At 42.9% G+C, this 18,514-nt stretch overlaps 2 protein-coding genes across 3 annotated transcripts in view; both read left to right on the top strand.

Annotated features, from left to right (window-relative positions):
- Window positions 1-3,001, top strand: part of supt5h (SPT5 homolog, DSIF elongation factor subunit) — a 73,587-nt gene extending 70,586 nt beyond the window's left edge. For both annotated transcript variants that reach the window (XM_073029382.1, XM_073029383.1), the window contains one exon: window positions 1,187-3,001. In XM_073029382.1, coding sequence (XP_072885483.1) covers window positions 1,187-1,369 — 183 coding nt within the window. In that variant the 3' untranslated portion in view covers window positions 1,370-3,001. The remainder of the gene's footprint in view (window positions 1-1,186) is intronic.
- Window positions 3,002-6,738: 3,737 nt separating this feature from the next.
- Window positions 6,739-18,514, top strand: part of timm50 (translocase of inner mitochondrial membrane 50 homolog (S. cerevisiae)) — a 155,105-nt gene continuing 143,329 nt past the window's right edge. Inside the window, exon 1 of the mRNA XM_073029385.1 lies at window positions 6,739-7,160. Coding sequence (XP_072885486.1) covers window positions 6,782-7,160 — 379 coding nt within the window. The 5' untranslated portion in view covers window positions 6,739-6,781. The remainder of the gene's footprint in view (window positions 7,161-18,514) is intronic.

Consider the following 18,514-nt stretch of genomic DNA (forward strand, 5'->3'; position numbering starts at 1 on the left):
GGTGTTTAGAAAGAATTACCTAAGAGATGAGTTCATTTGCGTATGTGAAACAATTTTTTGGTACATCTTATCAGGCAGGAAGAAACTTTTCAATTAAAAGTTTTAAATGTCTGAGGATTAAATATTATTGAAGAAGGAAATAATTGCATAAAGGTACTTGGTTAGTGAATTCTGTAGAACTTCAATCTAACTCTCAATTCCCTACAATAAGACAAGCTTGGTGGAAAAATTGCTTGTTAATTGCCATGCAGACACTGAACTATGCTGGAAATGCAATCAAAGTGTTAAATTCAACCTAGCAGTAAGATTTTTAAATATCTTTTAAGTTCAAGTTAATTATTATTCAGGCATGCATGAATATAGCCAAATGAAACAATGCTCCTCCGGGACCATGGTGGAAAACATATTATCAACAGCACACTGCATATAGTATAATTAGCACAGATGGTTACAATTTCAGAAAAAAGCATAGTCACAAAGAGGGGAAAAAGTATTCGACATATAGTTACAAAAATATCAAAAAGTTATAAAAGAAGCAATTTCTGCATTGAGTCTATGAAAGAAAATTTTGAGTTGAAATAGCACCTTTCACATCAAGGTCAAAGCCAAGTTTACTGTAATATTGCACACGCCCATGTCTGCACAGGTGCAATGAAAAATTTACTTGTAGTAGCATCACAGGCTCAGAGCAACTGATAAGCAGCATTGGCAAGAAATACATGAATTCTGTGCAATTTTAGTATGAAAGAACACAATGAGAACAAAAAGTAAGTAGAAAGTGGTCTTGATGCCCATTGTGCTTTATTAGTCCCACAGTATTTTGTATTGTATGTGACTGGCCACAGTGATTGAGGTGGCAACCCATTACTAGTGGTTGGAAATGAACACCAAATGCTCCCTTTCCTAGCGGTATAATTCCAAGTTTTGAAAACCTCACAACAATAAAGATAGGTAGAAAATTTGTTTGTGTATTTTCTCCCTCTGCTAATGCCTGAGGTAATTTTGGCTGGGATACTGGGCAAGTTCCTGAGAAACAACCTCCACAGTGATTGGTGCCCTGTCCACAGCAGATCAGTAGATGCTGTGGGTTGAGGTTACTGGAGACACTCCACATCAGCGCAGGATTTAGGGCAAAATTCTAACAGGAACTGGCTGACTGCTTGTATAACCACCTTTGTTCCTGTAGGTGAAGGTGATTCTGGGAGAAGATCGGGAGGCTACAGGCATGTTATTGAGCATTGATGGCGAGGATGGCATTGTCCGTATGGAACTGGATGACCAGCTGAAGATCCTCAACCTGAGGTTTCTTGGGATCCTCAATGAAGAAGGCACAGCATCGTCTGGAAAGGATGTATATAGTCGGAAATAATAGAACTCTCTTCTGTGAAGTTTTGTTCAGATTTTTACCTTTCCGTCTCTCCTTGTGTTTTTGCTTTGATAATGTCTTGCTTCTTGTGGGCAGATGTTAGCAGTGGTTATCTCAAGACCGAAAATGCCTAGCTAGAGTGTCACTAGAGTAAACAGATGAATGCATATTAATTTGACATTAAGAAGTGCCCGTACATTTTATAGAACTAAAATCCATTTGAGACTTAAATGGGTAAATGGAATGTTGTTTTAATTAAAAAGACAGAGACTGTTGTATGAAAGGGGCATAATGAGGCTGACATTTGACAATGAAGATAAATACTTTTTGTAGCAATTGAGTGGTACATCCTTTAGGAAGAGAGACTAAAAGCTATTTTTGTAATAAGCACTTGCATAGGTGAGAGAAGACACAGGAAAGAGAATGTTACAATTATTTTTTAAACAAGCTAGCTCAGAATAGTTGTGTACATTTCTATTGAAAGCTTTATATGTTGCCATTTGTTTTGGAAAAGATTTGAAGATGCTTTGACGAATACACTGGATATTCCATCTTCAGGTTGCAAGAGTAAATCTCCTGAGGCTCGGGGCAGCTTTAGAAGGAGGAACAAGATGGTGGGAACTCTCTGCAGGCCAGGTAGCATCTGTGGAGAGAGAGAAACAGTTTTTCCATCAGAAATTGGAAATAAAATGAAGCAAAGTTAGTGTTGGAAGGGGGAAAAGGAACAAGAGTCATGTGAAGGAGATTAGGTAGGATTAAAGAATTTTATTCCTCTTTTTTTCCTTCAGTTCCCAATTTATTCCCTGATAATTTCATTCATTTTCCCACAAGTCACGATGCAAATTGTGATCCAGGGTCACACAAGTGTTCCTGATAGTGCGATTGTGATCTTCTGTGCATCAGAGGCAGTGAGTGATGTCTCAGTTGGCTGCAGGAAGGAGCTGGCAGAGGGGCTGTTATTATTGAACTGCTGTGCACAACATGTACCCATCAATGGCTCCGGCTGTAACTTTTAATTGGCCTGGTGCAGAAGAAAGGTTGAAGTTTGCTCCCATTGAACTGTGTCCAGATGCAGTTTCATGAGGCAAATGCAGGTGTCAGAATAATTCACTTAGTGGTTCAGTTCACGAAAAAAAGGCTTGAATCTGCTTGAGGTTTCTCCAGTACCTATGCTTTTAAGATTTCAGGATGACTGTTTATGATGATTCTGCATCTTCATTCCCTGTAAACATAACGTCAGTTAACTGGTTAGCATCATGGGAACAAATTGTGTAATGCAAAGCTCCAGAAGACTCCGAGTCTAATTTTATTGCACACACACATATTACATTAAGGTATAACTTGGAAAACATTTACCCCAAAATGTCCATCTTGGGCTAGAGTATCAATTAAAATCAAACAAATTGGAAAAGCTGCAGTTGATGCTCCCTATTCCAATCAACTAATAGATCTTCAGGTTAATGTCATTAAACTATGGCCACTGCTAAGATCTGCTTCTGTTGACTTGTTTGCTAAACGTCACCAACTGTAAAATGTATTTCTGTGGTTTGGGAAAACCATTTGTATGGCCAATATTTGAGTTTCTAAACCTATTTGTCCCAAATAAGAGTCAATAAAAAGACTTGCAGATCTTAACATCTTGTGTTGTACTTGTGGAAGGGACTGCTCTTTGGGACCGTTCAGTATTGTTTGTTCTAGTTGAGGTGGTGTTCTCTGTGGTGAGAGCTTCCGTAAAGCCATGCCTGCATGGATTTAGATAATGTGATGATTGAAACATAGAGGCTTTTTGTTCCATTCTTAGGAACAGAAATGGAACAGCTCCCCCCCTCCCCCCCCCCACCTCCCCGAGCAGCCTCATCATTGAGAAAGCTCAAAGCGTAGCTTGCCTTGCCCTCCCTGTGTGGATAGCAGCACTGTGCCAAAGTCTTAGACACATATAGACCCAAAACTTTTGCACAGTACTGTATTTGTAAACATGGAGCAGAGAGCGGGTTTGTAAATCTGGTGGGAGCGAAGGATGGTGGGAATGGTAGAATGGAGCGGTGTAGGACGGGTGGCAGTGAAGGAGTGCTGGGACAGGGGCTGGTGTAGGTGCACTGAGACACCAGGCAAGGCCATTTGATTCCAAACAATTGATTTATTGATCATTCCAGAATGTCTCTCTGGTTACTTCCCACTCCCTCCCTTCTTCCTTCTTTTCCCAACCATGATTCCCCTTTCCCTGCTCCCTTCCCACTCTCAGTCCACGATTGAGACCCATATCAGAATCAGGTTCATCATCACTCACATTGAGAATGTCATGAAATCTGTTTGTGTTTTTCCTTTGAGACCCATAAACATATTTCCCTGCTTTGCATGTGCTTACTGTCCACCAAGGGTGAAAATTCAATGGACTGGAGAAATTTCCCTTCACTCAGCCCTGATCCAGAGATTCATTTCCTTATCTGACACTCATATAAGCAGTTTCTCACTTGAAGCAATTAAAAGTATGAATACTCATGGACGATTACATATTAGTAATTGGAAATAGATTGGCTCTGGCCTCTGGCTTAATACTCTTGCTAGTTGGCAATGGCTTTTAATTGATCCTCGGGAGAGACCAGGGTCGGATTATAACATAGTCTGATGCCCATATCAGAGTTACTGTTCATCTGGTTTATAAATTCAGTTCAGTTCGGTTCATTTTCAGATCTTACAGATATTTCAATCACTTAGAGTGGGAGAAAAATACAACCTAGAACTTGTTTTTCCAACAGACAAATGTATTTAGTGATACAGTGGGAATAGACCCTTACAGCCCTTCGAGCCACACAGCCCCTGCGACTCCTGATAACCCCCGATTAACCCTAACTTAGTTACAATGACCAGTTAATGATCCAGTGTGTCTTTAGACTGTGATGAGATTGTGGCCCGCAGGAAGTGCAGACTGTTCTCCAAAATATTTGTTAAATTTCAGGCCAGTATGGCTCAAGAGGGGACTTATAGTGTGCAGCTCCAACGGGAAGTATCAACTACTCTCATTTAGGGCCAGTACAGTTGAAATCCACAGGCAAGGGTAGTTCAGAAAGCAATATTGTTTTACGATTTAAAACAGAATTCTATTGATACTCAAAGTCAGCATACTCTGTATGGCAGACTCGGGTCGCAAGAGCAGTTTCCCCTTAAGAAAAAGGAAGCAAGGTAAACATGCAGGGCTATATGTGAGGTTTAAATGACGAGTCCTCAGACACCACCACCACCCCCTCCCCGATACTCCTGACTATCCTGTCGTTGAATGTATGGTCTCTGGAAAATAAAATTGAAGACCTTAGAGCAAGATTGCCGTACGAGAGGGACATCAGGCATTGCTTCATGGAGACATGGCTACCACCTGCCATTTTAGTAGCAGTGCTGCAGCCCGAGGGCTTCACCAACTACTGCAGAGAGTCTCTTAAAGGGAGGGGAGCTGGACTTGGCTGCATGATTAACTCATTATGGTGCATAGACGTGGCGGTCCTGTCTCAGTCACCCAACCTGGAATATCTAGCAGTAAAGTGCTGTGTATTTTACCTGCCGAGGGAGTTTTCCATTGTTGTCCTGGTAGCGGTGTATGTTCCACCTCAGGCCAATGTCAGGCAGGCACTGGATGAGCTGAGCACCAATCAGCAGGCAGAAAACTGTACGCACTCGTGCTGTCCTATCATTGTGGGGGATTTCAACCAGGCCACCTAGAAGAAGTCTCTGAACAGCTACCACCAACATATTGGCAGTGGAACCAGAGGAGCCAATACACTTGACCACTGTTCACTGCCATCAGGAACCTTCCTGTGCCATCCCCTGCCCATGCTAGGTCTGATCACCTGGCTGTACTTCTACTCCTGGCGTGCAGGCAGAGAAACACAGCACAGGGGGTCGTGGGAGGCGGAGGGGCACTTGTAGAAGTGCTTTGAGTTGGCAGACTGGACAATAGTCAGGGATTCATCTTCGAATCTGAATCAATACGCCATGGTTGTCATCAAGACCCGTGTAGATACTATGTGTTTGAGAACATACTGGACATGCCCAGAAATCCAGGTATTACCTATAGAAGACTATTTTTAAGAGAAAAAAATAATTCCGGTTGAAGTTAGCAACAGAATCGGATGTACGCCAGCTCTGGCAGGGTTTGCGGGCCATTACTTCCTACAAAGTGAAATCATGTGATGCTTCAATCTCAGATGCTCTATGCTTTTATGCATTCTTTGAGTAGCCCACTAGTCTACCCCCACGACTGTGACTGAGCACAGCTCAAATGCCATCTATAAATTTTCCAATGACACAATTACTACTTGCAGTATTTCAGATGGTGACAGGGAGGCGTACAGGAACAAGGTAGATCAGCTGGTTGAGTGGTGTCACAACAACCTTGCATTCAATGTCAATAAGACCAAAGAACTGATTGTGGACTTCAAGAAGGGGAAGCTGAGGCAACACACGCTAGTCCTCGTCGAGGACTATGGAAATGGTGAGCACTTTCGAGTTCCTGGGTGTCAACACTTCTGAAAATCTATTGATGCAATTACAAAAAAGGCATGACAACAGCTGTATTTGATTTAGATGTTCGAGGAAACTTGGTATGTCATCTAAGGCTGTAGTAAATTTCTGCAGATGTCACTGGGAGAACGTACAAACTCCTTACAGTGGTGAGAATTTTTTGCAATTTGTAGTTATGTACTGTACAGCTACAGCAAAGCAACAAATTTCACAACACATGCCAGTGACAAGAGTTGATTCTGATTCTGACAATACCACAGCAAGATTTGAATACCTTCCTTTCCCCATGTCCAGATTCAGATTCTCTGGAATGTGTGGCAACACTTACACATCCTCGTTAATGTAAGTGACACATTTCACTGTTTCAAGATTCTTTGAGTATCAGATAATGCATCAATCATACAACATTGAGCTTTGCCTGCTCATAAGTAGCCACAGAGCAAGAGACCCACAAGAACCTAACTAATGAAAAAATGTAATAAATAAATGTATAAATCGAAATATAATAAATAAATCTGAATCTGAAAGATATTCTGTTTAATGTGTTATTTCCCCAAAAGTTCATGTTGTTCAGCAGCACGATGTCATTGTAAATTTGTAAAGTTGTTTGCATTTTTAGTTTTTAAACTCATGAATTTAAGGCATGATGTTTTGAATCAAGCTTCGCTTTTGGGTTTCGCTTGCTGTTTGTCCCTCTTTCCTCCCTGTCCCGACCTTTGGCTGGGTCGCATTGCGATCAACCCAACTTGTTGACTCACAATCTGTTCCTATTTTCACTTCGATTGGAAGCGCTTCTTAGCGACAGTTAGTATCCCGGCTTTCCATTGGCGGAGAATGTTGTCAATAAGAGCGGAGGGTGGTTAGATTGACTGGCGGTGACAAAGTGGGCGGGATCGTTTGCCCATGATGGCGGCGTCACTCCGGTGCATGTGTAGCCGGTCGTTGAGGAATGTCTGCGGGGACATTTTACGGAATCGGTCCGGAACCGGCCGCAAGAAACCCGCACTGCAAAGTTATGAGGTAAAGGCCCATCCATCGCTGACTTGTCGGCAACTGTCGGCGGAGAAAGGCCCGGGGACCGGCGGTCTGGCTCAGGCCATCCTACAAGAGAAACTGCAACAGCAGCGGGCCAGGGAGGAGGCGAGCAGCGGCGACCCGGGGGTCGGCGGCACCGAGCAGGAACAGAAACAGAAGCAGAACACGGCCTACGCTAAGAAAATGGTACTGAGGCTGGCTGGGCTGCTGGGCGCGGGCAGCGCCCTCGGTGTGGTCTACGTTTTCGGTGAGTGGGCGGTGGATCGGAATCAGTGAACGGTTTAATATCACCGGCCGTGTCCCCTTGTCAGAATCAGAGACTGGTTTAATATCACCGGCTGTGTCCCCTTGTCAGAATCAGAGACCGGTTTAATATCACCGGCCGTGTCCCCTTGTCAGAATCAGAGACTGGTTTAATATCACCGGCTGTGTCTCCCTGTCAGAATCAGAGACCGGTTTAATATCACCGGCTGTGTCCCCTTGTCAGAATCAGAGACCGGTTTAATATCACCGGCTGTGTCCCCTTTGTCAGAATCAGAGACCGGTTTAATAACACCGGCCGTGTCCCCTTGTCAGAATCAGAGACTGGTTTAATATCACCGGCTGTGTCTCCCTGTCAGAATCAGAGACCTGTTTAATATCACCGGCCGTGTCCCCTTGTCAGAATCAGAGACTGGTTTAATATCACCGGCTGTGTCCCCTTGTCAGAATCAGAGACCGGTTTAATATCACCGGCTGTGTCCCCTTGTCAGAATCAGAGACCGGTTTAATATCACTGGCTGTGTCTCCCTGTCAGAATCAGAGACCGGTTTAATATCACCGGCCGTGTCCCCTTGTCAGAATCAGAGACCGGTTTAATATCACCGGCCGTGTCCCCTTGTCAGAATCATAGACTGGTTTAATATCACCGGCCGTGTCCCCTTGTCAGAATCAGAGACTGGTTTAATATCACCGGCCGTGTCTCCCTGTCAGAATCAGAGACCGGTTTAATATCACCGGCCGTGTCCCCTTGTCAGAATCAGAGACCGGTTTAATATCACCGGCTGTGTCCCCTTGTCAGAATCAGAGACTGGTTTAATATCACCGGCTGTGTCCCCTTGTCAGAATCAGAGACCGGTTTAATATCACCGGCTGTGTCCCCTTGTCAGAATCAGAGACCGGTTTAATATCACCGGCCGTGTCCCCTTGTCAGAATCAGAGACCGGTTTAATATCACCGGCTGTGTCTCCCTGTCAGAATCAGAGACCGGTTTAATATCACCGGCTGTGTCTCCCTGTCAGAATCAGAGACCGGTTTAATATCACCGGCCGTGTCCCTTTGTCAGAATCAGAGACCGGTTTAATATCACCGGCCGTGTCCCCTTGTCAGAATCAGAGACCGGTTTAATATCACCGGCCGTGTCCCTTTGTCAGAATCAGAGACCGGTTTAATATCACCGGCCGTGTCCCCTTGTCAGAATCAGAGACCGGTTTAATATCACCGGCCGTGTCCCCTTGTCAGAATCAGAGACCGGTTTAATATCACTGGCTGTGTCCCCTTGCCAGAATCAGAGACCGGTTTAATATCACTGGCTGTGTCCCCTTTGTCAGAATCAGAGACCGGTTTAATATCACCGGCTGTGTCCCCTTGCCAGAATCAGAGACCGGTTTAATATCACCGGCTGTGTCCCCTTTGTCAGAATCAGAGACCGAATATCACCGGCCTTGTCCCCTTGTCAGAATTAGAGACCGGTTTAATATCACCGGCCGTGTCTCCCTGTCAGAATCTGTCCAGTTTAATATCACTGGCCGTGTCCCCTTGCCAGAATCAGAGACTGGTTTAATATCACTGGCTGTGTCCCCTTTGTCAGAGTCAGTCTGGGTTAATATCACTGGCTCTGTAACTGAGTGTTCCCGACCTCCAGCCTCAATCCTCACTGGGTGTGGGGGTGGTTGCATTCGCTTCTCTTGGCACCGGTGACTGGGAGCCAAGTTCTGTCTTTAATTATGTCATTAACGAAAATGCTCGGAATTTTCTCATTGGGTCGCATTTGGGATTGATGACATTTCATGAAAGCTTTGCTTTTGACAATTTAAAGTTCTAAGTAAATTTTATCATCCACTGGGCAAAGTATAAAGTAAGGGCCAAGATAATGATAATTTGAAGTTTGGCTTCATTTTTCAAAATTAAAAGTAAATTTTATGATCAAAGTATAACTCAGTATATACATCTTCCTGTGGGTATACTCAGCAAATCTATAGAATAGTAACTATAACAGGATCAATGAAAGATTAACCAGAGTGCAGAAGACAACAAACTGTTCAAATACAAATATAAAGATAAATATAAATAAATAGCAGTAAGTAATTAGAACATGTGTGATAATGAGATGAAGAGTCCTTAAAGTGGCATGGTAGTGTAGTGTTTTGCACAATGCTTTACAGTACCAGTGACCCGGGTTCAATTGATGACGCTGTCTGTAAGGAGTTTGTTCGTTCTCCCCATGACCGTGTGTTTTTCTTCTGGGTGCTCTGGTTTCCTCCCACAGTCCAAAGACATACTGGTTGGTAGGTTAATTGGTCATTGTAAATTGTCCTGTGTTTAGGCTAGTGTTAAATTGAGGGATGCTGGGTGGCTTGGCTCAAAGGACCGGGAGAGCCAATTCTGTACTGCATCTCAATAAAAAAATTTAAAAAGCGAAATCATTGGTTGTGGAAGCATTTTAAAGATGGAGCGAGTGAAGTTAATCCCTCTGGTTCAAGAACTTGATGTTTGAGTGGGAGTAACTGTTCCTGAACCTGGTGGTGTGGGTTCTGAGACTCTTGTACCTTCTACCTGATGGCACCAGCAAGAAGCGGGCATATCTTGGGTGGTGGTGATCTCCAACGATGGATGCTGTTTTCCTTTGACAGCTTTTCTGTGACACTGCTCCATGTAGATGTGCTGTGTGATGGGTTGGCCTTTAGCTGTGATGGACTGGGCCGTATCCACTACTTTTTGTAGAATTATTTATTCAAAGTCATTTTCATACCTGGCTGCAACAGTACACAGCTAGAAGTTTTAAATATCATTGTAAATTTCCAGACTCCTTATATCCATCTTGAGTAGCGCCTGAAGGTGCATCAGGTACAGGATTCATAGAAAAGTACAGCACAGAAACAGGCTGCCAGCCCCTTAGTCTGAACCATTTAAACTGCCTAGTCCAATCAACCTGCACCGCGACCATATCCCTACCATCCGTGTACCTATCCAAACTTCTCTTAAATCGAGTTGACATGCACTACTTGTGCTGGCAGTTCATTCCACACTCTCACCACCCTCTGAGTGAAGAAGTTTCCCCTTAAACTTTTCACCTTTCACCCTTAAGTCTGGAGCAGCACACAAGGAACTCAATGGGTCAGGCAACTTCTGTCGACTGAAATGGTTGAGACCCTTCACTTGACCTTTCATTCATTCATTCAGTCTAGTATGTTGACTATCCATTTCCCTCCACAGATACTGCCTGATGCACTGATTTCCTTCAGCATCTTGCCAAAAGCTGCGAATATTTCCCACATTGGTGCCCGATTGCAGGCATTAGTGGGTTCTCTTCTCGCCTGGCTTTCATGAAAGTATGGTCTCAGATATTGGCCACTTGATAAACGTGGATAGAATACCTTCCTAATCTTTAACTTCCACTCCTTCTGTAGTTCTGCCAAGATCGATCCGTACACATGAGATAGAAGGATCTTGGACCGAAATGTTGACTGTTTATTCATCTCCCTACATGCTGCCTGACTTGTTGAATTCCTCCAGTGTTTTGTGTGCATTGCACAAATAGTTTTTCATCACACCATTATAAAGTGTACTCATCCTTGCGATGAAGTGAGAACTTCCCGCAACCCTCCCTTCCTAATTAACATGATACTAGTAAAACTCAATTCGCTTAAATATAATACCCTAATTTGTTGCTTGAATTACTTGTTGTGTTACTCTAAATTTCACTAACAATCTGTTGGAGGAACTCAAGATGTCGAATAGAAGCTGCAGTTCCTTCAGCAGATGGTTGTTGTTTCCAGATTCTTGTATTTCCTTAACTAGTCACTGATCAACTAGCAACAGTGACCTTGCTGTAGAACTGCTGAACTGCACTTGTTTTCTTTACAAAATTACTTAGCTTCTAAGTGACAACTTGACACCACACACTCCAGCCCACCCATCAAATAAAAAGGGTAATGACAGTAGAGAGATTATAAACTGTATCATCCCTAGATTCCCATCCAAGTCACATTAACTCTGAAACTCTGCCTGTGCTTCCCTTCATGGCGATAATTTCTCTATGGCTTGGCTTACAGCAGGTGAGTTACCTGAAGTAACCATAGCTGGGCCTATTTCCTTTCGTGAAAATGCTCCTAATTGTAGCATCTTAGAAGCCCCTGGTATACCCTCCTCTTCCTAGGTGTGAGAAGTAAGGTTGTGGATTGTGATGGAAGCTCCTCATTACCTCATTAGGGATTTGAACAGGGGTATTATCTTCTCCTTGACAGTAATATTTGGTCTAGGTAGCCTCCAACTTGATGGCATGAACATCATTTTCTCTTTCAGTAATTTTTCCACCTCCCCTTCCCTTTTCTTCAACTCCCCACCCTGGCCTTTTAGTTCTTCTCACTTGCCTATCACCTCCCCTTGTGTCGACTTAGCTAGCTTCCTTCCTCACCAACAACATTTTATTCTGACATCTTCCCCCTTCTGATTAAAGATTAGCTTTGTCACATGTACATTGAAACATACACTGTTGGTGTCAACGACCAACAAGTCTGAGGATATGCTAGGGACAGCCCGCAAGGGTCGCCATGCTTCTGGCAGTAACGAACAACTTACGAACCCTAACCTGTATATCATCTGGAATATAGGAGGAATTCCCTTCCTTAGTCCTGAAGAAGGATCTCGGACCAAAACATCAACTATTTATTCATTTCCATAGATGCTGCCTGACCTGCTAAGAGTCTCCCAGCATCTTGTGTGCGTTGCTCTGGATTTCCAGCATCTGACAATTCCCTCATGTTTTTGATCCCTTTTGAATAAGGGCATGTCCTTCTTAATGACTTGGTCTCAGGTATGGCTGCAAGATTGGCCTGAATTGATCTGCTGTGGGGTAGAATCGAGGACAAAATCTTGGTTGAAGAGGTCTTCAAAGTGTCTCTTTCTGTGGGGGATGAGTTCATTGCATTCTTTGTTTTTAGCAGGATTGACTCAGATGTTTAATCCATAAACAGTTTTTACATTGCTGAAGAACTTGTTCACGTCATTGGCTGTAAGTGTCATTCTGAGCCTTGATCGCACCATCCACTATCTGTGGTTTAATTCATGGGTTCTTTTCTGGATTGTTACTTTAAAACATCTGTAGAGCTGCCTTTCTTCTGATTGTGTAGTTTCTATCCATTACCTTTACAGTGCTCTGGTTTCCTCCTATATTTCAGATGATATACAGGTTAGGGTTCGTAAGTTGTTCGTTACTGCCAGAAGCATGGCGACCCTTGCGGGCTGTCCCTAGCATATCCTCAGACTTGTTGGACGTTGACACCAACAGTGTATGTTTCAATGTACATGTGACAAAGCTAATCTTTAATCAGTTGTTTAGCTGTTTGACCTCTTCTTCAAACTAGTCTTGCTTCTTGTTGCAGAAGGCATGTTTTCCAACAGGCAGTAATAATGGCCTTCACAGCATATGCTTTCAGGGCAACCTGTATGCTGTGAAGGCTTTGTGACTCCTTTAGGCCTGCAGTGTGCAGGTTGTCTCAGAGGTACTGTAAGAAAAGCTGTCTTTGTGGGGTCCTTGGGAGTGCTGACATGTTTCAATTGCCACTCATTTTTTTGGACAATGTTGATTGCATTAAGAGTGAAAAAGCGTCCTTTAAGGAAAAGAGTACTTAGTGATCAAAACTTTCGACTTGCACAGAACAGGTGGCCTTCAGGGCTGCAGTGATCCCTGTCCTCTGAAGTGCTTCTGAGACCTGAGCTACCTTCAGCAGGCAGACAAAAGCAGAAAAACACCAAACAGTGCAGTTTCTTCAAAGCAAGCCTCTGTATCCTTTTCCAGCTGAATATCCCAACACTGAAAGCCTGGTTATGCTCGGTCAGCTACATTTGCCTTACCGTATCAATATCCTCATAACTGAAGGTCTGGTTCCTCTTACCGTGTCTGTATTCCCAACACTGACTGGTTACACTCAGTCAGCTTCATTCTCCTTAACGGGTCAATTGTATGAACGACACTAAGCACTTTAAACAGACACTCTTCTGAGTTTTATCATTGGAAAAGATGGAGAGAGGAGTAGTATGGAAATACACTCAAAAACTTGCTTGAAGTTGTATGGCACTCCCTCTGATTCCTGGCTCATGACCAGTCAAAGTGGAGAAGGGACATTTCTGATGGTGTAGGAACCATAAGACCATGCATCAAGAGTGCACAGAAATTCTGCATGGGTGGTGGGAAGAGCTCCTTACATTACAACTGCCATTCCAACCAGTCTGAAAATCTTGCAATGGCATCATCAGCCAAATCAGAGCTCACAAAACCAGAGTAGAAATAAGTCATTAACAATGCTGAAGGACTATCTGAGAGGTAAAGGAGTTTATAGTAACCAATTATCTCTCACCTACAAGCACATCTTTGAGAAGTGTGAGGAAAGCAGAGCATGTGGCCATAAGAAGGAAGTGCAAGTTCGAGCTACAGCATCAGAGCTCAGAATTGAGTCAATACTACCTACTGTTCAAAGTACAGCTATTATCAAAGTTGTAAACTGTGTGTTGTGTATACTGTATATACTGTACTGTGTAACAATATACTGTGTATACTGTATTTTGTGTGTTGGCGCGTGGCCAAGTGGCCAAGGCGTTCATCTAGTTATCTGAAGGTCGCTAGTTCGAGCCTTGGCTGAGGTTTGCGTGTGTGTCCTTGAGTAAGGCACTTAACCACACGTTGCTCTGCAATGACACCGGTGCCAAGCTGTATGGGTCCTAATGCCCGTTCTCTTAAACAACATTGGTGACATGGAGAGGGGACACTTGCAGCTTGGGCAACTGCCGGTCTTCCATTAAAAAAAATCTTGCCCAGGCTTGCATCCTGGAAACTTTCCAAGGTGCAAATGCATGGTCTATTGAGTAACGGAGGCCTACTACTACTATTATACTGTATACTTGAGAGTCATCTACCTGCAGGCAGCCACAAAACAAAGAAACCCAATAGAACTCATTTAAAAACCTCACACAACAAAGATTCTTAAACGTCCAATGTGCAAAGAAAAAGAATAAATCATGCAAACAATGAGAAAGTAAAAAAAAACGCACAGAACATGAACCGCAGAGTCCTCAAAAGCAAGTCCCCAGCCGTGGAGCCAGTTTAGCGCTGAGGCAAGTGAAGCCCACCCAGGAGCCCATAAGACATAGGAGCAGAAATTGCAAAACAGAAATGCCAACCTTGCATTTGTCTTCTTTACCCCAAGCTCAACCTGTAAATTGCACGAGGACTCCCAAGTTCCTTTACACCTGATGTTTGAACCTTCTCCCCATTTAGATAATAGTCCACACTATTGTTCCTTTTACCAAAATGCATTATCATACATTTCCCATCTGCCACTTTCTTTGCCCATTCTTCCAATTTGTTAAAAGTTGCAATCACATTGCTTCCTCAGTGCTACCTACCCCTCCACCTATCTTTGTATTGTCTACAAACTGCCACAAAGCCATCATTTCCATTTTTTAAATCATTGACGAACAATGTGAACAGTAGTAGTCCCAGAACTGACCTCTGAGGAACACCACTTGTTGCCGGCAGTCAACCAGAAAAGGCCCCTTTTATTCCAACCTGCTGCCTCCTGCCTGTCAGCCATTCCGCTGTCCATGCCAGTATCTTTCCTGTAACGCCATAGGATTTTATCTTGTTAGGCAGATGATGCGTGGCGCCTTCTGAAAATCCAAGTAAATAACAATCATTGCCTCTCCATTGTCCACTCTGCTTGTTACTTCCTCAAAGAACTCTAACAGATTTGTCAAGTAAGATTTCCCTTGACAGAAACCATGCTGACTTTGACTTATTTTATCATTAGTATCCAACTATCTCAAATCTCATCCATAATAATAGACTCCAACACTTTCCCAACCATTGAATTTAATTGGCCTATAATTTCCTTTCTTTTGCCTTCCTCCCTTCTTAAAGATTGGAGTGACATTTGCAATATTCAGTCCTCCGGGACAATGGCCAGAGTCAAGTGATTCTTGAAAAATCATGACCAATGCATCTGTTATCTTTTCAGCAACCTCTCTTAGGACCCTGGGATGTAATCCATCTGATCCAGGTGACTTATCCACCTTAAGACCTTTGAGTTTGTCTAGCACTTCTTCGTTGGTAATTTCAATGGCACTCACTCCTGCTCCCTGACACTCACGGACCTCTGGCACACTGCTAGTGTCTTCCATAGTGAGGACAGATGCAAAGTACCCATTAAGTTCATCTGCCACTTCTTTGTCCTCCATTACTACCCCACCAGCACCATTTTCCAGTGGTCCAATATCAACTCTTACTTCCCTTTTACTCTTTATATAACTGAAAAACTTTGGGTGTCCTGCTTTATTGGCTAGTCTGCCCTCATATTTTCATCTTTTCCCTTCTTATAGCTTTTTAAATTGCCTTTTGTTGGATTTTAAAAGCTTCCCAGTCATCCATCTTCCCACTCACTTTTGTTACCTTATATGCCTTTTCCTTGGCTTTTCTAAATTCCTAACTTCTTTTGTCAGCCACAGCTGCTTACCCCTGCCATTTGAGAACTTCTTGCTCTGTGGACATATCTATCCTGTGCCATGTAAGCTATTCCCAGAAACTTCAGTTACCTCTGCTCTGCCGTCATCCCTGCCAGTATCCTCCTCCAATCCACCTGGACAAGTTCCTCTCTTATGCCTTTGTAATTCCCTTTATTCCATTGCAATACTGATACAAGTGACTTGTGCTTGTCCCTCTCAAGTTGCTGTATGAATTCAATCATATTATGATCACTGCCTCCTAAGGGTTCCTTTACATTAAGCTCCCTAATAAGATCTGGGTTATTACACAACACCCAATCTACGATAGCCTTTCCCCAAGTAGGCTCAAGCACAAGGTGCTCCAAAAAGCCATCTTGTAGGCATTCAACAAGTTCCCCCTCTTGCGATCCAACATCATCCTGATTTTCCCAATTCCCTTGCATATTTAAGTCCCCCATTACAATTGTGTCAATACCCTTATTACGTGCCTTTTCCAGCTCCCTTTGCAACCTCAACCCCACATCTTGGCTACTATTTGGAGGCCTATATATGGTTCCCATAATGCTTTCTTTATCTGTGCAATTTCTTAAGATTCAACATTCTCTGACCCTATGTCACCTCTTTCTAAAGATGTAATTTCATCTTTTACCAACAGAGCCATACCACTGCTTATATCTTTCTGCAGTCCTGCATTCTTCGTCCTTTTGAATTTTGCCTCTGTGAATCAATTTAACTCTTTGCTCTGTTTGTATTTGTACTCAATCATTGTTTTGTACTTCCATACATTTGTTTAAGCCACTTTGATATATACATATCAAAGCACATATATACAACCCTGAGAAGCATTTTGTTGTGGGGCATGTGCAGCACATTGATAAAATTGTAACTTTAACAGGATCAATGAAAGATCAACCAGAGTGCAGAAGACAACAAACTATACAAATACAAATATAAATAGCAATAAATAACAATAACATGAGATAAAGAGCCCTTGAAAGTTAGGTAATTGGTGTGGGAACATTTCAAGTAAAGTCGAGTGTAGTTATCCCCTTTGAAGAGCCTCATGGTTGAGGGGCAATAACTATTCCTGAACCTCGTGGTGTGGGTTCTGAGGAAAATAAGCATTCCTGTATCTCTCCTGTCAAGCCTCAGAAACATTTTGTGTTTTAAAAGGAATATCTCATTCTTTAGAGAGTACTGGCCAGTCTGTTTAATCTGTCTTGATAGGATAAGCCACAACAAAAAAAATCAATCTGGTGAACCTCCATTCCATAGGTACGGTTAGCAAGTATGTATATAATGCGGCATTGGCATAATCACATTAGCCCATGCAACTTTCTATTGTAATCCTGCAACTAAATCATGCCTAATTGCCTGCATTATCCACAGTGATTCTTATATAAAGATACCCAGATCCCCATTAACACCAACAAATTGCGGTCTTGTAGCTTATAACAAAAAGAGTATTGTTTTTGATTCTGCATTAGATTCCATCTGCCATATCCTTGCTCTTTCACTTTACCTGTACGTATCTCCCTGAAGCCTCTTTACATCCTCCTCACAACCTGCAAAGGCATTTACCTCTGATCATTAGCAGATTTGAAGGTATTGCACTTGATTTCATCACACAAATCATTGATGTGGGTTGTAAACCTCTGTGGCAGCTTGCTGGTCATACCCTCTGAAAGTGGCCTTTTTATTCTCAATCCTCAATCAATGGTGGTTGTCCATCATGTCTGATGATGACAGGAGAGTTTTTAAAGCAGAAAAGCTGTTGCACTGGGCGTCCACTCTCAACCCCTGAAGCCTGGGTCCAGTCGTATCCGCCTCCACCACTGTTACTGGCAGCCCATTACACGCACTCACCACTCTCTGAGTAAAAAACTTAACCCTGACATCTCCTCTGTACCTACTCCCCAGCACCTTAAACCTGTGCCCTCTTGTGGCAACCATTTCAGCCCAGGGAAAAAGCCTCTGACTATCCACACGATCAATGCCTCTCATCATTTTATACACCTCTATCAGGTCACCTCTCATCTTCTGTTGCTCCAAGGAGAAAAGGCTGAGTTCACTCAACCTATTCTCATAAGGCATGCTCTCATAAGGAATGAGAGGTGATCTCATTGAAAAGTACAACATTTTGAAGGTGCACAGTTGATGTTCCATTGGGTGACATCTTAAACCAGGAACTAAATGCATGAAGTCCAGGTTTCAGTGATGAGGTCCAATGCTTTCAGGAGTATTGATAATTCATTGATATTCTTCAGGGATGACTTTTTTTCCTGGTCTGGCATATTTGTGACTTCACGCTCATCATTAACGTTAGAAATTGACAGGAGACAGTTATGGTTAGACAATGAAAGCCAGCAGCATCCATATCCCAACTTTGAATAGGAAAACAGATAGGGCAGTTTGATCAGTCACATAGTCTGGAATTGGAATTGCCTTGGAGTCCAGACTGGGTGTCGGGTTCTCTGACAGATTGTATTTGAACTAGTCAGACTTTTTACAATGTTCTTGTAACTTTAGTCATTTTTCTACCTTAGGCCACCTATATGGAGATATTTCAATTCAGTTTCTCACATGAGGATTGAATATGGGATGTCTCAGTTTGTGAGATAAGTACTTAGGCAGTTTAGTCTTTTTGTTTCTTTTTAAGGAAAACTGATAAAAACGCTGGTAAATGTGGAGAACTTGGTTTAATGGGAATAAAAGAGGAAAAATGCTCAGGCTGACCAGTTCAGTATACTTAATGGTCCTGACTTTCTGACTCAGAGGTTGTCAGCAATGTGATTATCTGGAGTTTGCTGACTGCCAGAGGTGGGGTATAAGCTAAAAGTACAG

The sequence above is a fragment of the Hemitrygon akajei genome, chromosome 25, assembly GCF_048418815.1.
Source record: "Hemitrygon akajei chromosome 25, sHemAka1.3, whole genome shotgun sequence".
Lineage (NCBI taxonomy): Eukaryota > Metazoa > Chordata > Chondrichthyes > Myliobatiformes > Dasyatidae > Hemitrygon > Hemitrygon akajei.